The sequence below is a fragment of the Cynocephalus volans genome, chromosome 13, assembly GCF_027409185.1.
Source record: "Cynocephalus volans isolate mCynVol1 chromosome 13, mCynVol1.pri, whole genome shotgun sequence".
Classification (NCBI taxonomy): Eukaryota; Metazoa; Chordata; class Mammalia; order Dermoptera; family Cynocephalidae; genus Cynocephalus; species Cynocephalus volans.
In genome coordinates, this window is record NC_084472.1 from 43,462,354 (window position 1) to 43,489,133 (window position 26,780).

General features: G+C 33.8%; 1 protein-coding gene across 3 annotated transcripts in view; it reads right to left on the reverse strand.

The window, feature by feature from the left end:
- The window catches only part of SMAD2 (SMAD family member 2), an 82,618-nt gene that overhangs the window by 18,048 nt on the left and 37,790 nt on the right, over positions 1-26,780 (reverse strand). For all 3 annotated transcript variants that reach the window (XM_063076543.1, XM_063076544.1, XM_063076542.1), the window contains 4 exons: positions 9,098-9,187; positions 7,867-8,060; positions 6,842-6,976; positions 4,081-4,155 (listed from right to left, as the gene is read on the reverse strand). In XM_063076543.1, the coding sequence (XP_062932613.1) occupies positions 4,081-4,155; positions 6,842-6,976; positions 7,867-8,060; positions 9,098-9,187 (494 nt within the window). The remainder of the gene's footprint in view (positions 1-4,080; positions 4,156-6,841; positions 6,977-7,866; positions 8,061-9,097; positions 9,188-26,780) is intronic.

Sequence of the window (26,780 nt, forward strand, 5' to 3'; positions counted from 1 at the left end):
CCCATCACACTAAGAGAGGAATTGATGGTGGGTAAGAGACTGGTGGCCAAGCCAACTTTTAGCATCTCATGAACCAGCCATTCACACTATCATTCCAGGAAGTAATTTTATATGTGTCATTCTGAAAGTCAATAACATTGCCCCACTAAAACAGAATTAGATATATTGTTAGTTTCAAAGTTAGCCTCAACATTGAATTCATTTTAGCTGAACCAGCTTATTCTTTTTTTAACTCATTTATCATAACAAGTGATCATATTCATATTATTGCTCCTCTGTGTTTGAGTTATATTGTTGTATAGGTATTTGTGCACTAATTGGAATCCCTGTGGCTTTTTGTTTCTGGCTTTCACTTAACATAATGCTTCCAAGGTTCACCCATGTTATAAGCACCTCATGTACTATCATTCTTTTATACAGTTGAATAATATTCTACTGTAAGAATACACCTCATTTTATTCATCCACTCGTTATTTATTGGACATTCGGATTGTTTCTACTTTTAGAATGTTATAAATAACACTTACATGAACAGTTGTGTACAAGTTTTTGTGTGGACGTGTTTTTAGTTCTCTTGGGTATATGTCCAGGAATGAAACTGCTGGGCCATATGATAACTCTTTATTTAACTTTTTGAGAAACACCAAACTTTCCCAAAGTGGCCGAACCATTTTACATTCCTCCCATCAACATATAAGGATTCCAATTTCTCCACATCCTCACCAACACTTATTGTCCTTTTTTGATTATAGTCATCGAGTGGGTATGAAGTAGTATCTCACTGTGGTTTATGATGCTCAGCATTTTTTCATGCCATTCACTCCTCTGGCCCCCCACCTGGCCCAGTCTTCACCAGGATTTACTGAGTGTGTCACACAGCTCTTCTGGGTGCTGGAGATACCCAAGAGAGAATTCCACATTAAGTACGTGCATTTCTGACAACATGATTTTTTGAAGAGTTTTATAAACATTTTAAAGTTTTGAACCTGCAGTTTTCTTTTCAAATGTCAGAAAACACACATACTTTCATAGTCCTTTGTTAAGACCACAGGCTTGAGCCGTGAGCCACATGGCCACAGTGCCTCATGGTTACAATAGTCTGTCACCTCCTGCAGGAAGCCCTCCAGAGTTTCCTCAGATCATATATGAGGTGACATCAAAAAGTCTGTGGAAAAAATAGAATTAAAAGACAAAAACATAAACTTTTTTTCTTAACATAAGCTCTATCGAGTTCAAGACACATTAGTAAGTGATGATACCAGCCATTTAGTTTATCCCTACAAAACTGAGAATACTGGAAATTTAACCATGTCAATGCAGTCTTTTTTGTATTATTAACTGAAGAAAAATGGCGGCCCTTTAAAGATTTTTAAGATTAGGAAACAACAATAAGTAGAAAGGAGCCAAATCAGGAATATAAGGTGGATTTTTAATGATTTCCCATCAAAACTCTTGCAAAACTACCCTTGATGAGAGAAACAAGCAGGTGCATTGTTGTGATGGAGGACTCTCTGGTGAAGCTTTCCCAGGTGTTTTTCTGATAAAGCTTTGACTTGCTTTCTCCAAACACTCTCATAACAAGCAGTTGTCATCTTTGTTTGGCCCTCCAGAAAGTTACCACGCAAAATGATTTCAGCATCCCAAAAAACTGTTGCATGACCTTTGTTATTGACAGACTTCTGCTTTTGCTCTGACTGGACCACTTCTATCTCTTGGTAGCCATGGCTTTCATTGTGCTTTGTCTTTAGGATCATACTGATAAAGCCATGCTTCATCTCCTGTTACAATTCTTCAAAGTAATACTTCAGGATATTGATCTCACTTGTTTAAAACTTCCATGGAAAGCTCTGATTTTGTCTGCAGCTGATCTGGGTGCAACGGTTTTGGTACCCATTGAGTGGAAAGTTTGCTCAACTGTAATTATTCATAATTCTGTAAGCTGAACCAGGTGAGATGTATAAGTGCTGGCTGTTTCGGCTGTTAATCGTTGGTCCTCTTCAATTAGGGCCAGACAAGATTAATTTTTTCCTCACAAACTGACGTGAATGGTCTGCCACTGCGGGCTTCCTCTTCAATACTGTAGTGTCCCGTCTTAAAACAAGTTATCCATTTGTAAACTGCTGATTTCTTTGGGGCGTTGTCCCCATAAACTTTTCATAAAGCATCAGTGATTTCACCATTCTTCTACCCAAGCTTCACCATAAATCTGATGTTTGTTCTTGCTTCAATTTAGCAGAATTCATGTTGCTCTGATAGGGGCTCTTTTCAAAGTGCTGTCTTATCCTTCTCAGAGCCTCAAACTAGATCCTGTTCAGACACTATAACAAGTTAGTGAGTTTATTTTGCTACCAAAAAAAAAAAAATCTGCAGTCCATGCATAGCTTTCCATAATATATATTTTCCATAAACTCTTTGAAGACACCTCATATGATGCTGGATGAGGATGGGCCCCCTCTCTGCTTTCCAGGGAAGGGTCCATACAGGTGGGTGCCTTCCCTCATCCAGGCCAGCTGGGGGCTGAGACAGGCTGGGAGGATCACCCAACCTCCCAACCTTCCCCATCCATAAGCTGGGTAACTGCTGGGTGGTAGTGCTGAACAGCCACTTGGCTCTGGGAGTTTTGTAGAGCAGGAAAACACCCCCTCTGGTCCCTGGGGAGTATTTCTGGGCTGGAGAATCCTCTAGCTGAGCCTGGGGACACAGCAGGCAGCACTACAGGTGGTTCTGAGATGTCTTCCAAGGTTAAAGGCAGGTGGGTTTTGCTGCAGGTCTCAGGGGCAACCTGTTTCAACTTGCAGGACAAGAGCCAGAGCTGAGCTGCATGTGCCACCACGGAATAGGTGACCACCCTCCTTCCCCAGTCTCCAGTGCTGAGCCCAAAGGTAGAAGGTCAAGGACACTGTCACCTGCCTGGCCCCTTGGAGCACTGGAGGTTGCAGCCTCCTGCCTGCCCACAGCTTGGTGCTTAAGGGTCATGCCATTCGCTTTTAAATACCCCAGTAGCAGCTGTTTGTCACAAGGCCAAAAAGAATATTGTTCATTCAAGAATAGAGTTCTTTGACATCCAGGCATGCTAAAAAAGCCATATCTGGAAAGCCGAATATCATTTTCATTAAGACATATAGCATGTTATTTCTAATGATCATTAGATTATCTACCTTTTTTAGTTATCTGCTACTTTTAACAGCCATAAGTATAATTAGCTACAGGAGACACTTCTTTACCTGGGAGTCTTAAAAAATGGAAGGATTTAAACAACAGAATTATTGTAAAAGCTCCTTCCCCTGCCAATATTAATCCATTTAAAAATAATTCAGATTATAATAATTGTAGAATGCATTAATGTAAGGTGTGTAGAAAGGCTGATGGTTCAATTTGCCACATTGTGATATCAAGGTTTCCAATCCTTAAGATACACACAGGGTGGAAAAAATCAAACTGGACAATGACATGACACCAAAGCGATTTCACTGGTAACCTATTAGTTCTGCTGAGTTTCACATTTTATTATACATAAAAACTAGTTTTAAAGTTTGAGGTGTGTAATATTTATTATATGTTAAAATTTTTTCTCCATCATTATTTGGATAAAAATGCGAAATCAATCAAATTAGCTCAGATTCAAGGTATTTTGTGTTAACAATCTACTACAATTCAGAACTCACTATTATGTTAAAGGAGCAATGAAAAACTGATGCCCACCACTACCCCCAAATTCCTCTGAAAATGTTTTTGTGCTAATTAAGGTATTTTATCACAAAGAGATTTATTCATAAGGTTACTTAGAACTGTAAAAAGCAGCACAGAATACTTAAAAAGAAATAAGCATGTGAGTATTCTCAAATTTCAATTTACTCTAACAAGAGAAAATTATAACAATTATTCTGCAAAACATCATATGTTAATTTTTCAATGACAATATGGCCCTCCCTTTGATGGTTCAGATATGGTTAAATCAAAACAGAAGATTCTCTTTTTTGGTATGTTTCTCAACTTCTCTAAATTTAAAAGAGAGCTCTCTTGTGAGTTTCAAACAATTCAAGAAATAATTATTGAGGAATTTTTTAAAACATTTTTTACCTGTGTCCATACTTTGATTTAACTGTTGATCACTTGTTTCTCCATCTTCACTGATATACCCAGGAGGTGGTGTTTCTACAAAAATTTATAACAAATCAAGTATAGGTACGATGTAATCTCACCATCATTTCTCCCAGCTACCAAAGATAAACAATGAATCACTCCAAATAACAAATAAAAATGTTATATAATATTATCATAAAAGGCAGTATTGGATATGGAGGGCCTATGATTCAGGTTCTAATCCAAATCTTGCAGGTGAATCTTTAAAACCTACTTGTAATACAATTTAGCTCTCTGGGCATATTTTCTTAGACATTATTTATATATCTGGCTTATTCCCATATGTACATATTCTGGTACAAGAGCCAAAAATATAACTTCTAAGATGCCTCAGTTCTGAATCATTGGCTTAAAAGACATTAGTATCTATTTTAACTAATGTACTAATCTAGTCCAACTGCAACCTAAAAAGTATATTTCTCCAGGGATTTCTAAATGGTAAATTCTAAGTGTTTGAAGTAGAAAATTCAATTCAAATATACACTACTGCATAATACAGAGGTAAAGTACTCCCTGAAAATAAGTATGAGGATTCTAATGTGTCACTTTCAACGTGTTTTCTGAACAAAATATTTATGTTCGGGGAACATCTAAATAGCTGAAAAGTCTTCACGTAAAATAAAAACATTTACACAATTTCACTAATATAATATCAAGGAAGAAAAATAAGATCAAAAGATTTTCAACAATTTAACATTAATATTGCTGAACAATTTTAAGCAATACACAATAACACAGAAACATACCTAAAAAGAATTTTGTAATTATCAAAAGTTTGAGAGGGAGTATATTAATCCTTTACAATTTTTCTTAAATTAATTAACCACAAATTTTAACTTCTTAAGTATCAAACTTTTCATTTAAGTGTCAGTACTCCAAAATTTCTAATACTGCAATTCTAAGGATAAAGTGTCTTCATATATTCAAACAATAAAGAACACAAAAATAAGAATAATACATTACATTATGTACATCTTAAAGGTTAAACTACTAAAATGAAGCAGAGCTAAGCTTTGCCAGTTTAACTACCAATGTCACAAAGGTCTAAATAGGAAGAAATGCTGAGCTTTATAATACTTTATCCTATTGTTTTTCTTTACCTTGCTCCACTATTATTTGTCTATAAAATAATACATAATAAAGCTCTTAGTATTTTACAGAAAATGCTAAAATTTCTTTTGAAGAGGAATATAAAGTGATCCCTTTGGTTTTGTTGTTACTTGGAGCTGGATAAAGCCCACTGTCCACAAAAGCAAATAGGTATTATCCATGTCTGATTTCCTATTTTAAAAAATACCCAAAGCTAAATAATTAAAGGAATAAAGAAAGAAAAAATGAGCTTAAACATATTCACAAGTGAAAGCCACTGAACATTTTAGTTAAAATCCTTCCAAATAATTATTGGGTATGTGTCCTACAAAACTGTATGCTTACAACTAAGTTTCCTAGTATAGGTGAAAAACAGTAATTCCCCCAACAAAGACTTAAAATACCTCTCCCTCCCCACACCACACACACATACATAAAACTTCACTCCCAGAGAAGTTTATAAAAGAAAGACCAGGCTGGCTGTTTAGCCCAGTCGATTAGAGCATGGTGTGTAACAACAAGATCAAGGGTTCAGATCCCCTAACTGACCAGCTGCCAAAACAAACAAAACACAAAAAAACAAAAGAAAGACCAAATTCTTCTAACTATGAACTGTCCTGTTTTATAGTCCTGCATTTTCCCTCATTCTAGTCCATCATACTGCCCTTAACTCCTTACTTCTCAAAAAGTTTATATTTCCTAGCAACCCAAAACCTTAAAACCTCTTTTGGAATAAAACAGTAATCAAAGAAATGCACCAGAAGCCACCTCCCATCTGTAAGACTGCTTTAAAAGTACTTTTTCCTTTTTTTACTTTATAATTGTCTTCAATAAATAAGCATTATTTTCATGATGGGACACATTAAAGAATTATTTTTTGATGCACTTGCTAGGGGAAAAAACCAAATAAGCAAAAAGGGAAAAACAAGAAAAATAACAAAATGTTACTTGTACTCCTAAAACTAGTAAAAAGAAAAAAGGCAGGTACTGTATCATGGAATATCAATGGATCACAATAATACAAGAGTTCAAGCAAAATCTGAAAACCGTGCAGTTGAATTCATTCATTTTTCATCAGGAATTACTGAGGTGCAGATGAGACAATTAAAACAGAGGTCTTCTGATTTTCAGTATAACATAAGTACTACAACACCTATAGAACTAAAATATTATTATCTCCTATATAAATATTACATTTCTCTTAAACATTATTAAGTTACCCAAGAAAGTAATTATTTGGTTGATTTTTAGTCACATTTGTTTCAGGAATACTTTTTTCCTGTACCATTTATTTTGCTTACATTCTGCATCTCTCTCAGCTTCGACAACTAAGACAAACTCACTAAGATCTTTTCTTTTCTCCTTCTCACAGTACTTTGATTAAAGCCACTGCAAAAGAAAATGAAATATAAAGTAAAACTTTTCTCCAAACAAAATGGATGTACTAGGCTTATACATTTCACAAAATAACCACCCAACCAATCAGATTTTTCTATTCAAAATCCAGAAGCATTTTTTAAAAGTGAAACCACAATTCACTAATATTTGAATGTTTATGAACAAAATTTCTATCTATCCAAGTTTTAGGAAATTCAGAAGGCAAAAATACCTGGGATGTAATTACTCTGTGGCTCAATTCCTGCTGGGAAATTAGTGTTTTCTGGAATGGAGTGGGTATAATCATCCAGAGGCGGTAGTTCTGTTAGGATCTCAGTGTGGCGTGGCACTAATACCGGAGGCAAAACTGAAAGAGTTAAGGAAATCTGAGTTAATGCAAAGAGCAGCAGGGGCTGGGGGTGAGGGTTACTTTATTAGAAGCTTTCACCAAGAAAAAAAAGAAAGTAGCTTAGTTTTTTGAAAGTTAAGGTCCATCTATTTGGTATTATACTAGTTACTGAGAAATTGACAGATGTGATTATGGATTTACCTTATCATGTAATCCACCATCTAGATGTCCAAGTTCTAATTTATCTCATACTTTTAGGGACAAAGTGACCCTGGTAATATTATATTACCATAAAAATTTACAAATCTCCATAAGAAAAGCTGAGGAAAGATTTGTCTTGATTTGTAAAATCAGATTTAGAAAATCTTCTAAAGATATAGCTAACATGTTTTTTTAAGTTTCGAGTACACAGCTATGTAAACGAAAAATCCTGCTACAAGCTTATATACAGACGATGTCATTAAACTACTTCTAAAAACACTCAATGAGCAAAATGCTTGAAAACAGTTACTGCAGCAGAGAGGTATAGAGGTATATCAGTTTAGCTCTAAACAGATTACAAATCTGTGGTATTTCCTGGATATGTATTTTGATGTCAAACAGTGTGCTATCCCAAGAAACTGGTGTTATCTTTCCCTCCCTCTAGTTTTTCTATTAAAGAAAACAAAAAGTGTTTTTAATTACCACCAAGTAATATGCTGAATTTAATTTATTACAATTTTACACTGAAATTTTCCTGGGTCACAAGAGTACCTAAATGCAGACAGACCCTGACTGAAGATGGTTCATCCTAGGCATTTTGTCCTAGGTTTATTGGGATATAACCCCATCATAAGTTGAGGAGCATCTGTATACTTAAGTTCAGGCATTTCATTTAAAACCAGGGGAAAATCTTGCCATTTTCCTACCTGGTGTCTCAACTCTCTGATAGTGGTAAGGATTTACACACACTTCATCCTTTTTAAGATTAAAAGCATATTCGCAGTTTTCAATTGCCTTGAGTTCATGATGACTGTGAAGGTCAGGCCAGCGCCACAATCTGCAATATATTACATGTGGCAATCCTTTTCGATGTGATACCTGAAGACGCCCATCAAGAGACCTGTTCGGAAGCAAGGGGAAAAGAAAGGAGGAAACTTTAAAACAAAAAAATAAGTGTGGTCAAATGAACTAAATTAGTACAATAAGAGCATAAAGAAAGAAATGACAGCCATTTAGTTAGTTTTAGTGAGAATCAGGAAGAAAAATGTACATTTTAACAGATCTGATAAAAAAGTAAGCAGCAGCACTAGCAGATGTTTCTTACACACATGCTACCTAAATGACTCATATGCCAATGAAAGGCTAGCCACTTGGGAAAACTGATTTTTTTTAAAAAGGATCATAACAATTATACTTGAAAAACTGTCAACTTCTATCTTTAGTGAATCAAATTCTTATTTAGAGATGCTTCTAAGGGCAGTTATTCTTTAGGTAACTGAATAACCAAAAAAAGGAATTAGTGTGAAGAATGGTAAATACCAACAATGATGTGATAACTTACTCAGACTAATGTAACTCATTACCCAGTTGTAACTGTTTTGAAAACTGAGGTATATTTATATAGTTCACACATAAATGCAGATGGTGATGAATATGATACAATGAAATGGACAAATACCAATATACTCAAAAAAAAAGAGAATGAGGTGTTTTTTAAAAGTAACATAAAGAAGAGTTAGCCAACTATTAACTGTAATAGAAGAGGCTCAGTAAATAACTATGTATTTATTAGTATAAATAAGAAATTTAAAAGACAACAAGAAATTTAGCAAAATCTGGTCATGTATTTATACTTAAAAATTAGGCCAACAACAGACTATAATCTCAAACTAAAATAAGTATGTAGTTATCAAATTTCTTCTTTAGGGGATGCAATAATTTAAAGACTCAATACTAGAATTGCATTAATCAAAACATCAGCTCAAACATTTAATATATTTTTTAAACTGGCAAGCAGGTATTTTAAATGCTATGCCTTATTTTACATTAAGGAAACATCCTAGGCAAAATTATACTAAGCAACCCAATATAGGTCTTCCAATACACCCCCCCCAACACACAAGATCTCTAGGATTTGATAGAGGGCAGAATATTCACCTGGTTTGTTCAGAGAAGCTGTAAAGGCCTGTTGTATCCCACTGATCTATCGTATTTGGTGTACTCAGTCCCCAAATTTCAGAGCAAGTGCTGTGCATAAATTGAAAAACAAAAAATTGATGTGAACATGGATGCATGGTTATTCAAAATACCATGATGTAAAACATGGAGAATGTACAGAATACTTCCTTCACCCAGAAAATATACGCTGCTTTACTTTTTCAGAGGCATTTAGTGCTAGTTACTATATTTTCTATATGAAGGAAGCCAATAAAATGGAACATGTGACTCCAGATAAGTTATGATTATGTTTTTAAAATGTGAACACCAATGCTCTCTAGTTTAATGAAATCATACCTATAATGCCCTTTCTAATTTTGTCTACTCAAAACAAAAGATCTAATACCTATGCCATTAAGCCTTACTAACAGTGCTTATTTTTATAATCCAGTTGGTTTTTTTAATTATCTAAAAAGGATATCAACTGGTATTTTTAATATAGGAAAACTTCCAATTAAAAGAGACATATACCTACAGTTAAGATTTTCAGGTTATACTTATATATTTAGTTTTACTGAAAATTATTATTACTCTCTTATCACTAGAAAGTACAAAGAAATAGATTTTGAGGTCATCCTTATAGTGCACACCACCTTAAAGTCCCTCTTCCACAATTCTTTCCACAACATGGATAGCTCAGAGGTAATTCTCCCTATCTTCCCTGCCACTACTTCATTTCAAAGTAACTTCTGGTCTGTGGGAGAAAAGAACAAGAGCTTAAAAGGAACTCTGGAAATGGAACTTTTGACTGCCAACATCTCTCAGGTCCTGAGCTATATTTTTTAAATTAGTCAAAAAGAAACTCAATTCAATTTCTAACATATTAGAAAATCAACAAAATTATGAGGAAGAAACATTTCAAACGAATTTTTGAAAATAAACAATTGATTAAATTCCAAATTTACAAACAGTTAGTGAGCTAACCAGATCAATATCTCAAAGGGCAATGATGGAAAGTGCTGACTTCCCGTGGCCAGGCAACACAATCACATGGTAAGCTGGGCTCCTGTACAGCCAAAGGGCTGCAGGAAGATGCAGGAAAATTCTGACAAAGAGTAGAAATTGGTCCTACCAGATTATGAAACACATTGTAAATTCTCAATAATGTAAACAGTATGCAGTCAGCAAAAGAATACACATACAAAATAGAATAGAGGTTCTGCTGCAAGTAATGGCAGAGTAGCCTCAATTAGGTTAACTTTCCTTCAGATAACAATGATAAACTCTTAACAAAATATAATCATCAACTACCGGAAAGCTACTGAAAAGAGTCCAAAACAGATCGAAACGGAAGGGATATCAACCTGTGGAAGAGCTGCATTTCCCTGGCTTTATACCCAAGGGCACTCCCCAGACTGACCTAGGCAGGGCAACTGGAACTCAAGCAGAAAACTGCAGTTTTATTGACCTAGAATCAGAGGACGGATTTGGGGATGCCAGAGAGATTGAAAAAGGAAGAAACGCTGTAAAGAAGGAGCCACAGGGGAAAAACATCAAAATATGACCGTAAACTCTGCCTAAATCCTTGACTGGGCCCCAAACAACATATGCGTAGAGACTGTGGGGGCCTGCTTAAAATGAGCACTTGGAAGGCTGAAAGAACTGAGTATCAACTGCTGTCTACATCACAGAAAAACAGTTTGAATCTTAAGCCAACCAAAACTACCTGCTAGAATACAAATCAACATTCTTCATAGGACTATAACAGAATTCAGAGTCTGTACAATGTTTCATCTCAAACATCCAGTATATGACCAAAAATTACCAAACATGAAGAAACAAAAATGTTATCTCTAGTTAAAATAGAAAAGTCAATGGAAACATACCCCAGGATGAACTAGCAGATGACTTAAAAGTAACTATTATAAATACGTTCCTAGACTTAATGAACAGATGGGAAATTTCAGCTGAGTAATGGAAACTCTAAAAATGAATGAAATGGATATTCATTTTTATATTAAAATTTATCCTGAAACTGAAAATTACAAAATCAGAAATATAAAATTAACTTGATTATTGGACAAGACAGACAAGACAGTTAGTTTGAAGATGGATTAACACAAGAGATCTTCAAAAAGTCTACAGAAAGATTCACATTATTTTTTGATTCTATTTTTCCATGAACTTTTCAAAGTATTCTCACAGACATTACCCTAACCAGAAGAACTGAAATAAAAAAGACTGAATAACAAAATGAACAGTCTCAGTAACATGTGCAGCTCCAGAAAGAGAAGAACAGACAAGGAAAAACTATTTGAAATAATAATGCTGGAAAAAAAATTATGTCTGAAATATATTCAACTTTAGTAAAGAACTAAACTTACACAGCCAGGAAGCTCAATGAACATCAAGGAGTGTAAATACAAAGAAAACCACACTTAGGCATATCACTGTCAAACTGCTAAAAACAAAAGATAAAAAAATTGTTGAAGCAATGAGAAATGCAGTAACTCTCAGCACAAATAACTGCATCTAAACCCCTCCACTAAGAGACTTGACCAACTCTAGCACAGCTTCTAGCAGGCTAAGCTGGTGTCCCTGGAACAAACAAGGCCTCCCCTCTCCCTCCTTGAGTTCCTGTCTACAAAAGCATATGGCTGCCAAGAGAATTTACCACTTGTTCCAGCCAACACCTGATGATAGGCCTCTGACCTTTCTTTCTTAGCGCACATTTATTTAAAAAGCTTACAATTGTAAATCCTTCCTGTGTCTTTGAAATGTTCTGCACATCTGGGGAGTCTTTCTCAAGGACCCCAAAGCCATTCCTTTGAAATACAATCATCAGGAAGGACAGGGCCTCTGTTTCTCAGTCTGAAAGAAGGTAGAAACCTAACCTCAACAAACGCCAGTTAGCTTACACGGATAGCAATGACACTGACCAACCCACTACCTACAGTTTGTTGTTGTTGTGTTTTTTGCAATTTTCCTTTTTCTTGACTGCTGAGTCCCTACAGTAGCAGTTAGTAAACAGAACCTATTTTTTCTGGCTTTAATTAATGTCTGCTTTGCTTATCTTTAGCAGCAGCCAGAGCAGAACAATCCACTACATGCAGAGACATAAGCATATGAATAACAATTTCTCATCAGAAACAATGGAAGTCAGAAGACACTGGAACAACATCTTTAAAGAACTGAAAGGAAAAAAACTCTCAACCTATTAGTCGGAAAAGAAGTCAAAACAAAAAGACAGGTTCGGATAAACAAAAACTGAGAGAATTTGTTTCTAGCAAACTTTGCACAAAAGAAACGCTCAAGAAAAATTCTTCAGGATGAATAGAAATGACAATAGTTGGAAACTCAAAATCACAAGAAAAAAACTGAGAACTGGAAAATTTAAGTATGTAGGTAAATATAAAAGGTGATATTCTTTCCTTCTCCTTATTTCTATAAAAGGGAGATGACATATTATAGCAATAACTGTAACTCAAAAAGTATGTAGATGTAATTTATATGACAACAACAGCACAAGCAACAGGAGGTGATAAAAGCAACTATACTGTTACAACACTAAGAGTACATATTGTAATCTAGAAAGCAACAAAAAAAGGGCAAAGAAACATAACTGAAAGGCATATAGAAAATTAACATAAAATACTAAAAAATAATTAACTCCAAAGAAAGCAGGAAAGAAAAAAGAAACAACAATAAACACATGGTAATAGAAAACAAAGAGTAAAGAGAAAGACAAATCCAATCACAGCAACAGTAACAATAAACTTAAATATACAACATACTCCATTAAAAGGCAGAAATTTGTCAGAATGAATACAAGATGCATAATGTCCACAAAAAAGATGTACTTTAAATAAATACATAGATAAGCTGAAAATATAAGAACGGAAATAGTCCATGAAAGCATAAATTTAACAAAGCAAAGAACACTATAGTAAGATCAGAAATAATAAGACTTTAAGAATATTACCAGAGATAAAAAGACATTTCATAAGGGGATCAATTTAACAGAGGTCATTAACAATCCAGTATGCATCTAAAAACACAGTCTCAAAATATATGAAGCAAAAACTGACAGACCTAAAGGAAGAAATGAACAAATCAACAATCAGAGTACTCTCAGTAATTCTTTGGACAGCCATATACCACACATACACAAATCCATATATCAGAGAAGACCTATGCAATATTATCAACCACCTTGATCTAACTGACATTTACATAATCTTCTGAAAGTGTACATGGAACATCAAAAAAAAAAAAAAAACATACTACATGCTGGAGCCACTGAAAAAAGCCAATGAATTTTAAAACTTTGAAATCTTACAATTATGTTCTCTAGTCACAAGGAATTAAATCAGAAACCAGTAAAAGAAGATATTTAGAAAAGTCTCAAATATTTTGAATAAACAATATACTGTTAAATATAACTTATAAGTCAAAGAAGGAATTACAGAATAAGTCAGAAAATACTTTAAACTAAATAATTCCTCCATAATATAAAAAATTGGGGGTGAAATATTTGAAAATATTTCATAAATATTTCATAAAATAATTCTGAAAGGAAAATTTATATGTTAAATGTTTATATCAGAAATGAAGAAATATTTCAAATTAATGATTTAATTTTAACTAACAATGACATAATTGTAATCAACCTTGTATTGGAGGTCCTAGCCACTGCAATATGGCGAGAAAAAATAAAGACAAAAATACAGAAAGAGAAATTTAAAAACATTTTTTCTTTGTAAATGACAATTGTTTACATAGAAAATCCTAAGAAATCTACTAAGCAACCTTTAAAACTCATTAGTGAATTCAGTAATATTGTAGGTTATAAGGACAATTTATAATAATCCACTTTATTTCTATTACACTAACAATAAACAATTTGAAATACATTATATTCATAGATTAAATGATTCTATGTCTAGCTGATCCAAAATGTACACAGAAATGTAAAGGATCATGAATAGCAAAGCAATCTTGAAAAAGAATTATTGTTGATACATGAACGAATCTCAAATATTTCATTAATCAAGAAAAGCTGAACATACAAGAATAGATACTGAATGATTCCACTTACATGAAGTTCTAGAAGAAACAAAACAAAATGAAAGTTAAAAATTCAAGCAGTGGTTACCTCCAGAAAAACCACTGGGAAACAGTATGAAAGAACTTTCTGGGTGACTGAAATATTCTGTATCTTAATATACTGCCATATGCATTTGTCAAATCTAAACAAATTGAACATATGATTTGTGTACTTCACCTTATGAAAATTTTACCTAAAAAAAAAAAAAAAAAAAAAGCAAGAAAAAACACAAAAAAACTCAAAGAAAGAAGCAAAAGTAGAAAGTACCAACAAAAACTGATACAGTAATTTAGCATATGAGAGAGATTCTCTGTGAACTGATATGCAAAGGTCTCTAAAACATCATGTTAAATGAAAAGAGCAAGAGCAGAACAGTATGCACAGTATGCTACTCTCTGTTTAAAAAACAAGTACAAAGATCTGTAAATATTTGCTTATATATGCATTAAGACACACACACCATGAACAGCAGTTACTTGAGGTAGGAAAAGGAAGGAAAGGAAGATTCTTCAATGTTTACACGCATGCATGCATGTGTGTATGTGTAGACATACATAAACATACATATTTTTAAACCATTTGAATGTATTGTCTTTTACCATAATTAAACAAATGAAACTAAAGAAAACATTGTCACAGAATTAAATGCAAGTCATCTTGACATTTCTATAAACAGATATGCTTGTAACCTTAAATAACTAAGCATATGCAGCACAGACTTTTATTTCAAGGTCACTTTGTGCATTACTACAGCAAATAACTAACAACATGCCAGCCTGAGCCCTGTTCATTCTTTTCTGACACAATGTCCTCTCTAACATGAGCCTTTGGTACCAATTTTCTTCCACATACATTTATGTCAACTGCCCCTTCCTAGTCACCTTTTGACTTTATTACTCTTTAGTGTGCCTAGCAAAGCAGGTCAATTTTTAAGAACCTGTTTGGAGAGTTTAAATTAAGCAGTTTTTATCATCCATTCTTCCTTAAAGACATTCTGCATTTCCCCACAAGATGCTGAGCTCCCACAGGTTTTTGTATACCTACCACCCAGCAAACAAGGTATTTTGGTGATTCAGCTAATATTTTTATAGCACGAAAACTAGATTATAATATTCCTAGTAGCACCAAGTCATAACATTTTTAAACAACACTGGGGAAAAAAGGATCTCTCAGGTTTTCAGTTTGTTAATAAGGAGTACAAGTTATAACAGCAAGTATGGTCAGTTTCTAAAAAATATTAAAAGAAAAGAATGCAGGAAAAATTTGAGAGAAGTAGCACTTATTGTAATGATGCAAAAGCCCCTTTACTCATTCAATAAATTTTAATAAATCTAAGATGTTATCTACTTTAAAACCTAACATAATTTTTTGTAACACTTAAAAGGAAAAACCTCTTCTAATTTTATTTATCAGAGGCATCCCAATGTGAAAAAATGTGCATCTTAAAAATCAATGAAATATTTAATAACAATTATCTTCGTAAGTTAGCTATCACATAAGTGTAAGACTTTATTTCAATATATTATGAACCTCACAATAACCTACAAGCTATGTAAGAACAGAATCTATCAAACATTAAAGTGATGTTAATTAGAAATCAGTCAGTTATATTTACTGATTATAAATTAGTCTTTTGGTTAGCATATTTTATACTAAACTACGTTTCTATACACTTAAACAATATTAAGTCTACAAGAAATATCTGTACATTACTCAAATGTAAAAGGCATAAACCTATACAATATCAAGTTCTTTGCAGGTACTAAAGACAGGGCAAGATAGGTCTGAAAATGTTAAACTAATAAAAGTGCTTGCTATGTGAAATCAATAATATATCCTAAAGAAATTATTGTTTTATTATTAAACAATGATAGCAATATCTCAAACACATTAGCTCAAAATGTCCTAAATTTATCTATCTCTAGGACATTCTTAAGACTCTTAAATATTGAAAAATATCATGCAAAATTTAGCCTCAGATAAACTCTGTCTGATCAAAACTTGATATTATTTACTAATGCAATTAACATAGAACATTACAATATGTTGAAATAAGATGTAATAGACCATAAACAATGTATAATGATGTTCCTATATTAACACACAGATGAGCAAGCACGCCAGTGTTAGCATCTCATGCAAAGTCCTGCCGTTCTTTGTAATTTCTCAAAGGCAGATTATTAACTATGTAACTTTTTTGCTTACATATGTAAAGATGTGGGAAAGAGAGGTGGAACAGCTATTAAAATCATAAGGATACATACTAGCATCCAACATTTGTTGGCATACAATGTATTAATTGATCACTGGACCAATAGGATGACTTGGTGGTAAAAGATTTTCTTTATCTAAGAATAAACTGACCTTTGAAAACAGAAGATAACAGTTAAAATCTAGTATACAATTTATAAATTACATACTTGCGTATGTATTTTATACACACATATCTAAATTAACATTTTGCACTTTGGTCTAATCATCCACAGACATTATACATTTGTGTTAAATAGTATATTTTTTGCATTAAGGAGACATGTATATTCACATACTTGCTATCAAGAGATAAAAGAGAAGCAATGAGAACTAAGTTCAAGAAAACAACACCAACTTTGGGCAAAAGGCAGCTCATATCACAGAGTCTGATAAACTTTTAAGCTAGTTTTTCTGTTCTTGCTGTATTTGCATGATTTACTGCTGCATTTAAACCACAAATGTCAAAAGTAACAAACCTCACTGTTTTATTAACATTATTTTTCACGACTTTCGTGCCTAAAGAGTATATTTCTTCTACAAATCAAACCGGATAAGAACCTAGGTTGTCACTGTGGAAGGATTAAATGAAGCATGGTGAGCACTGAATAAAATTAAACGGGTTGATAAATTAGCAGAATGGTATCAAGAAAAGAAACTTTACTTGTAGCCCAGCTCTTGATTACTGATATACTCATGTGTATTACTTCTAGGGAATAATCTGTAATTATGCATCTATAATTATTTCTACTTACAACAGAATAGTCCTTCCATTTTTATAAGTGATTAGCAAGACTAAAGTTTGTATTTTAAATAGCTCAGGAATCAAGAGCTAATCATTGTAATAAGAAAAGGAAGTCCCCATAATTACACATACTATCTGTGTATACCATCATCACTATACAGTTGCGGGATGCGGAATGGAAAATAAGAAAATGCCTACGTTCATAGCTTTTTACTTTCCCTCCACCACCAAGAAAGGAACTTTAGTAACAATCCTATTTTTAACAAATTAGCAAAAGATACAAGCAAACAATTAAAAAGTTTTCACTTGCTACAGAAAACTCACCCAAAAGTTGCCCACGCTTATTTTAAGCATTTGGTACATATCTGGCTCTATTCAAAGTGCTATACACGAATTGTCTAATTCATACTCATATCAACCCTATAATGTGAATTAACATTACTATTATTTTCAAAAGAGGGAAAGAAACCTGAGTAGTTAACTCAAAAGGTCATGGAACTAATGTGGTAAGAGCCAGGATTGATATCTACTTCTGGCTGGCTTAAAAGCCTAAATTAAATTCTTCAGGGTACAGTTCTGCAGAATGAGTTTAAATCTGTGGTTTCAAACTTTTATAAGAGTGGAAACTAATTTTTTTTAGGAAATGCAAATATTATTGAAAGACATAAAATAGATTGTAGTATTTAATTATAAATGTTTAAATGTCATTTACTTATTATCATGTCACTGAAAATAATGTGATTGTTTTGATTCAAATAAAATTCTTAACTGAAAATGATAGCCTCTTACTTACCTCAGAATCCAACTTTTTCCCTATATTTTATTTTGTTTGCAAAATGTAGACAATCCTGACTGAGGAACAAGCAGTTGCAAACACCTTTCTTTAAGCTACTATATTTGCAAATGCTAATAACTATCTCTTGAAAACTTTGGATAATCTTGAAAAAACATCATTGAGCAATGTGAAAGAAAAATAGCAGAAAATGTTTCAAAAAGTTGAATCACCAATAGTTTCTGAGCACTTACATTACTTCATAATTAAGGCATATTTTTGTAGTAATTAAATCTGGAGACAGTTTAATAGGGTCCTTAACTGGCTTAAAACCTTCACTCTGTTTAGGAAATGTTTTTCGATTTTATCTTGTAGCAATAAAATATTAGCCAAAGTTATTCAAAAACAAACGCAGTCACCAAATGTGCATCCTAGGATGTCAGGGTTTCATTCCAAATTTTGAAACAGAACAGAGCATGCCTGGATTCCAGGTACCTGAGCCATAGCTAGCTTTCAGTAGAGCTTACTGCACTATGCTCTGGTACTCTTCTCATGTCATTTCACAAGAACATACACAAATCAGAATTTTTAAAAATATACTAATGCTGAGTCTTCCTAGTCAATAACACAATAAAAATAAGTTGAAGTATGTATGCCCAGAAATGTCAGGAGAAGCTTTATTCCAAGGTTTTTGATATTCATAAAATAAGGACTCCTATGGAAGAATATTAACAACCCATGCTATTATGAAAGTTTGAGCAAAGTCCTGTAGAACTGATGTTTACATATCTATAAAAAAGCAAACTTTTTTGGGAGGGAAGGCCTCAAAATAAACTTCCAACCACTTCCAAGTATTTATTCCAACTTCTCAGATACCTTAGTGAATGTGCATTCCATCTCCTCCCCATTTTTGTGTTAACAAAAATTTTCAAACATCCATGAAAGTTAAAAGAACTATATAGTAAGCATCCATACATATTCATCACCCAGACTCTAGAATTAACATTTGTTTTAGTAGCTCTGTCATATATCTGTCCACCTAACCTCCCCTCTACCCATCAATCTTATTTTTTGATATATTATAAATGAAGTTCCAGACACTTGAAATCTAGACACTTAACCATGCATATTATTAAATACAGTTCATTGTTCACTTATTTGGTTTTTTTTGGAAGTAATATTTACAGAGTGAAACATAAATCAATGGTACCATTTTCGAGTTTTATCAAATGCATACATCGTGTAACTCTCAACCATATCAAGATATCACTCATGTCCCTTTCTCAGTCAGTCCCTGCCATCTATTCCCTCATCCCCAGAGGCAACCGCTGATCTCTTTTTACTCACCATAGGTTGTGTCTTCTAGCACGTCACACAAATGGAATCATACAATATATACTCTTTTGGGTGTGGCTTTTTTGACTCATAATGATTTTGAGGTTCATCCATGTTAACGTATATGGCAGTAGTCCCTTCCTTTCAGTGATGGGGAGTTTTCCATTACATAAACAGACTACAATTTGTTTAGTGATTCTTTTACTGAGGGACAGTTGAAATGTTGCCAAGCTTTAACTATTGTGAATAAAGCTGCTATGAACATTCAAGTAAGCACCTGTCTTTTTATGAACACACGCTTTCATTTCTCTTGGGTAAATACCTAGAAGTGAAATTGTTGAGTAATTGGGTAGATGCACGTTTAGTTTTATAATGAACTGCCAGATCTTTTTCCAGAGTGGAAGTACCATTTTATAATCCCTCCCTCAACACATGAAAGCTTCAGGTTGCTCCACAGCCTCACCAACATTTGGTGTGGTCAGTCTACTTAATTACAGATACTTGGTGGTTGTGCAGTGGTATTTCATTGTGGTTACAATTTACATCTTCCAGATGCCTAAAGACACTGCACATTCTTCCATTCCTTACTAAACCTTAGTATATTTTCTAAGTATCCAAATCTTTTGTCCATTTTAAAATCAGGCTATTTATCTTTTCATTGAGTTAGAGAAATTCTTTATAAATCCTGGATACATTTCCCTTTCAGAAATATTTTACAAATACTTTTTCCCACTTTGTGACTTGCTTATTCATTTTTTAACAATGTCATCTGATGAGATGCTTTCAATATTGATGAAGTCCAACATTAATTTTCTCTCATGGATGTTGCTTTCTATGAGAGTACTTCAGAAAGTACATGAAATGATTCATATCTTTCAATTCTATTTTTCCACGAACTTTTCAAAGGACCCTTGTATATCCTTAAAAAAATTTTGTGTACCTCCAAGTCACAAATACATTCTCCTATATTTTCTTACACAAGCTTTGTAGTTTTAGATTCTTGATTAAGACTATGACTCACCTGGAATTTATTTTTTTGAATGGTGTAGGGTAGGGTCTGGCTGATTCTTCCCTATGGAAATCCAACTGTTCGGCACTATTTATTGAAAAACTTTTCTTTTCCCTACTGGGTTGTTTTGGCATCTCTGTCGACCATCAAATAACCACATAAATGTTTTCTAAGTGAGGGCTATTTTATATCAGTTGTCTACTTGTTTTCATGCTAGTATCATATACTGTAATGATATATACTTCAAAATAACTGTTGAAGTCAGGTCATTTAAGTCCTCTAACTTAATTTTATTGAGTTTTCCAGTTCACAAATACAATTTATCTGTCAATTTCTTGTATGGTGGTTCTAACATGCAGGTCATCTCAGGGTTGGTCTCTACCGGTCTACTCATGAGGAAGGGTCATTTTCTTTCTTCTTCATATGTTAAGTAATTTAGGACTGTATGCTAGACATTGTGGATTTTATGTGATAGAGATTCTAGGTTCTGTTACATTCTTCTGGTAAGTGTTAATCTGGGGATTAGACAGTTAACCTGAATACACTCAAACTGCAAATTCTGTCTTTGAGCAACACAAATCAATTTTCTACCTTTAGCTGTGCCACACTAAGTCTATCTCACACATGAGTTTAGGGGTCAGCCAATGATTTTGATGAAGTTTATAAGCTGAATCTGGGGCTACCTCTCTGTAGCTCTCTCTTTGCTGGGATTTTCCCCTTGCTCTTCAGTAGCTGTGATTGTCCCAAACTTTGACCTCTGGTTCTTCAAGCCAGAAAGAGTGGGTTTTGTACTGGAATGTTAGCTACCCTATACACTTCGCATGAATAAAATTACAAAGACAGAAAATTCATCTTTGCCATTCCCTTCCCCCAAGTGCCAAATTCCCTCTAAAATATGTCTGTTTTTGTTTATTCTCTAGTACCTCATGTTATTTTAAATTTTGTGCAGAGTTTATTTGAGAGCCTGGTAAGAGCATACCTGGCTATTTGAAAATCAGTACTCCTTCTTCATTTACTTTGCTGTCTTTAACTTTTCCTAGCAAGGTTTTGAAATTTTGCACAGAGATCATGTGCATCTTTTAGAAAACTGTATTCCTAGGTATTTTAGTTTTATTAATGCTACTACTCATGGATTTTTTTTCTTAATCTCACTTCCATCTGTTTGCTGCAAGTACCATATCTGTAAATATACAACTGATTTTTTTGACATTGAACCTGCAAAGTACAGCCTTGCTAAATTTACTCATTTGCTCTAATGGCTGTACTTATAGATTCCTTAGGATTTCCTACATAAATAATCATGTCTCATCTACAAATAAAAAAATTTTTGATCCAATCTTTAAGGCTTTTATATTTTGTTTTCCTGACTCACTACACTTCTAGGTCCTTCACTAAAATAATGAAGACACAAGAGTGGACACCCTGGTCTTGTTCCTAATCTTAGGGGAAAAACACAGTATTTTACAATTAAGTATATTTTTAGCTGTTGGTTTTTGTTAAATGTCATTTCTCAAACTGAGGAAGTCTCTACATTTCTCATTTGCTGGGAGTGTTGACTGTGAGTGATGAATTTTTGTCAAAGAATTTTTACCAAGTGAGGTGATTTTATGGTGTTTCTCCTTTGTTAATCCAGTTAATTATACTGATTAAGTTTTGAAAGTTATAAACTGACCTAACCTTGCATTATTGGAATAAACCCATCCAGTCATGATATAGTCTCCTTTCTATTGCTGGAGTATATTTTAACAATTTTTTCATCTATGTTCATGATAAATATGCATCTGTGATTTTTCTCCTTTTAGTGCCATCTCTGTTAGGTTTTGGTATCAGGGACATGAGGGTTGACCTCATAAAACAAGTCTTTTTTTCTGAGTTTCTTTAAAATTGGTGTTATTTCTTGCTCAAATGTTTGAATTTACCAATAACACCACATGGGCCTAGTGTTTTCTTTTTGGGAAAGATTTTGATTATGAATTCAATTTCTTTAACTGTTATAAGGGCTATCCAGACTTCCCATTTCTTCTTGCATCAGTTGAGGTAACCTACATAACACCATTACAAGTAATCATTATATTTAATGGCAGGAAGCTGTTTATAATATTTGCTTATGATCCTTTTAATGTTTGTAGGAGCTAGCCTCTTTCATTACTGACAAAGGAAATTTGTGCAAGTGGGGTCCCTCACTCTCTTTTTCTTGATCAGTCTAAATAGGGGCTTATCTTTCCAAAGAACCAGCTTTTGGATTTGTTAATGATCTCTACTGTCTCTTTTCTGGTCATTGATTTCTGCTCTTATTTTTATTACTTTTTTATTTATACAGTCTAGAGGTAGGTTTAACCATAGCAATGCTTATCTCAGAGACTCCTTACTGCAAGTCCTGCATGAATGATGTAGAACCGCAATTTTGAATGCAGGTTACTTGCAATCTACTCTTCTTAGATTTGGCATCTCTGAATAATACCAGAAGAGTTTCCATTTTAACATTCTGTTATAGTTCTACTTCAGGTAAGGATAAGCAGGTCATAGCAGGACAACGTTCTTGTCGATAACAACTATAGGAGAAAAATAGAAGAAGAAGAAAAAACTTGTTTGAAGACAGTGGGGAGCTTTCAAAGTAATGAGGTCCAGATGAACTAAAATTGCAGAGGGAAAAAAAAAAAACCACTTTCTAGGTGAACTGACAAGTGCCTGCCATTTCCTCCCCTTGGGTCATCTGCAGATTCTACGTACAGAATGGGGATCAGACTTGGTTTAGGAAAAGAAACTCTACTGAGGAAAAGAATACAGGAGAACTTTTGACAATCACATGAATCTCCCCCTCAAAATGTTTATCAGATTTTAAAGCTGAGGCTAGAAAGCCAGACTGAAACTACAAAAGGGTACAAGTGAATGTCCCAACAGAGTTTGAGGATTAGGTGATGGCCTACCAGGCTTTCAGCCAAAATCCCAGAAAAGCCCTTTTGGTGGAAAAGGTACAAGCCAGTGACAGACTAAGTCAAAATAAGATGGCAACCCAGCCCTAATGCAGCTCAATACCTGATTAGGTTAATGTGATGAGTCTTTCTTAACTACCTACTTGAGATGGTTAAAGTCAAATATTCTTTGGGGAAAGCATCATCTGCAGCACCTATAATTCTTTTATATGAGAATTTTATATATTGTATGCAATATATGACATACAATCAAAATTACATGACATGTGAAGAGGCAGGAAAATGTGAGTGATAATTAAAAGAATGAACAGACAATAACAGAAGTAGACCAACAGATGATCCAGATATTAGAAAACGCAGAGACTTCAACTATGACAAATACATATTTTAAATTCAGAAAAACAGACAAAATAGATGAAGAATTTCAGTAGAGATTTGGAATCTACACTATCAAAGGTACATATTGAAACTGAAAAATGTAACATTTAAAATTAAGAACTTATTAGATGAGTTTAACAGCAGACTGGATACAGCACAAAAATAGAATCAGTAAATTTAAAGTTGGCTCAACAGAAAATATGCAAATTTAAAAAGGAAAAGAAAAAGAAAAAAAGAATGCAAAGAAGAGAGTATTGAGAGACATATAATTTTGGCTTATGTACAGGAGAAGATTTAAAGCAAAATTGTAAGAAATCCTAAACTGGTGTTTTACTATCATTTTACCTCTCCACAGTCCATGTGTGGTACTATGTATTACAGGCACTTTGGATAGTGGTACATTTACTTGTACTGCCAGTGGAGGCCACATAGGCCTGGAAGTACTCTAACACAAGACAGGAAGGAGAAGGAATAAACAATATGGTTAAATGTAGTCCCAAATAATTACGATCTTCCCAGAATGTAGTCAGTTACAAAGGAATGGTCTGGACAAGTTGGAATGGTTCCAGATAAGGTTGGAAACAGACCAAGGATGTTGGGAAAACAAAAGATGGTTGTAATTTTTTAAATGCTTATTATTTTAGCTAGGTTGGGTCTGTTCCCTGAAGCCAATACATTAAATTAATGGGACAAGAAAAGTGAGAATGTTGCTTAATGCACCAGGTATTAAATTTTAAAATTACAGAGATCAATTGTTTAATCTGGGTATAATTTGGTAATCTTATCAAGGGACAAGATCCTAGGGCAGGTAGGTGTTTTCCCTGATAAGGTAAATGATAAATACGTTCCATGTAAGAATGTATTTCATACACAAAGGTCTCTGAATACCAAGGTCCTTGATGGAGCTTGGATGTGTTGTCCCCTCCAAAACTCATGTGGAAATTTGATCCCCAATGTGGCAGTGTTGGAAAGTGATTGAGTCATGGGGTGGAACCCTCATGAATGGATTAATGCTCTCCTTGGGGGAGGGGGAGTAATGAGTGAGTTCTCGCTCTATTAGTTCCCACGAGAGCTTGTTGTTTAAAAGACCCTAGCACCTCCTCTCTCTCTCTTGCTTCCTCTCTTGCCATGTGATCTGCTTATACCTGCCAGCTGCCTGCCACCTTTTCCCCCATGAGTAGAAGTAGCCTGAGGCTGGTGTCAGATACAACCGTCCCAGAATCGTAAGCCAAATAAACTGCTTTTCTTTATAAATTTCTCAGTCTCAGGTAGTTCTGTTATAGCAACACAAAACAGATTAAAGCAATCCTAGAGCAGGAGCCCCCACAAAAAAGTCTAACAACTGCAAATGTAGGTACCACATAAAGGTCAACGGTCTAGTAAAGTGTCTTTCAAAGTGTTTCACAGACCATCAGAAGTGCTTTCACAATCTATAAATGGAGCATACAGAAAATCACAAATTGGACTCTGAAGCTGATAAAAGGTGCCTATTACCAATAACCTCAAAGACCTAATTTGCATTTATAAAAAGTTTCAGCATTCTGACTTTGTGAATAAATGTTAGACATCTGAATAAACTAAAATATGCATTAATGCAATGTTGCCTGGCATAAAGTTTTTCTAAGCAGAGATAGACAATACAATTTATTATTTACAATTTAATGTGAGTTCTCTTGGAAAGACATAAAAGAAAAATGAAGACGCGTAATATCTGATATTTCAAATAAACCACATTCATGGCTATAGTGCTTCACAGCTTACAAACCTCACTTATATTGTTTCAATGGACCAAAACGTCATACCGTGAAAGTATCTGATAGCACCACTACCTTTCACAGATGAAGAAATAGTGAAAAGTAAAAAGTCACAGTCCCCAGCATCCACACTCATTGGTACTGAAGAAGCTGACTCGAAACAGGTTATCAAACTTCAAATTCAGAGTTCCCTCCATCCTAGTGCTCCATACATATTATGATATATGTGTGCACATATATATCTCTACATATGAATGAGAGGGAGAAAGAATTATCCCCTTTTGAAATTATGAAAAAGCACTAGTTTAAGAAGAATTGAATGCCACAGTTTGGGTTCAAAAAGACTTCACTTTAGCTATTCCTGGTTATCTAGAGAAGTAAAAGGGTATGAATATGAAGTCAGAAATAAAACTTGACAATCCGTATGTAATTACTTTGATGTTTAAAAGTTTAGAAAATGTAAAAGAACCAAATGTCAATGACATCATTAAAAAGAAACATATTATCCTGGAAGATTATGTAAGACACTAGTAATACGACTGTTACTGAGGAGGAAAACTGGGTGACAAGAGAAGAGGGGCAGGAGGGAGACTTATTTTTCCACTGTATAATCTGTGGTTGATTTTTGAATCACGTACACATACTACTTTATGTTTTTAAGTAAATACTTTATAAAGGCAAAAAGTCATAAAGATATACATACTTTGAAAAAGAATGCTAAGAAAATGAGAATAGAATTGCCCTTTAAGAGAAAAGTTGACTTCAAAGGATAAAAAACGTAAAAATAAGAATTAAATAGTCTTATCTTAAATAGACAAGAATTAAATTGCCCTAAAGTCCTATGTAAACACTTAATTGTTCTGGCTATAAAAGTAAAACAGCTTTTATATATGTAAATACTAGGAAAAAATTATAAGACATTGCTTTTTTAGATCATCCATAAATAACCACTATAACAATTTAGTATATTTCTCTCTAAAGTTTCATGATTAAGTGTAACATTTTTAGGAGTATGCTTTATCAAGCTAAGAAAATTCCTACTTCTAATTCATTAACATGAATAGTGAATTTTATAGAAAGCTCTTTCTAGATCCATCAAGGTGATCATAAAATTCTTCTTAAACGTAAATATGTGGTACCTTACATTAATAGATTTCCTGTAGTTGAATCACCCTGGAAAACCTGGGCTAAGGCTCACCTAGTCATGTTTTTGTGGTTTTGTTTTTAATAAACCACTGAATTCTAGTTTCTGATTATTTTATTTTTAACTTTTGCATCTATATAAGTGAGACTGGTTTAAACTTTTCTTTTACTATTCTTGTTTAATTGTGGTATAAAATGAGTTGGGTAAATTTTCTTTATTATTAGAGTTAAGGAAACTCATGATTAGGACTGGGTTT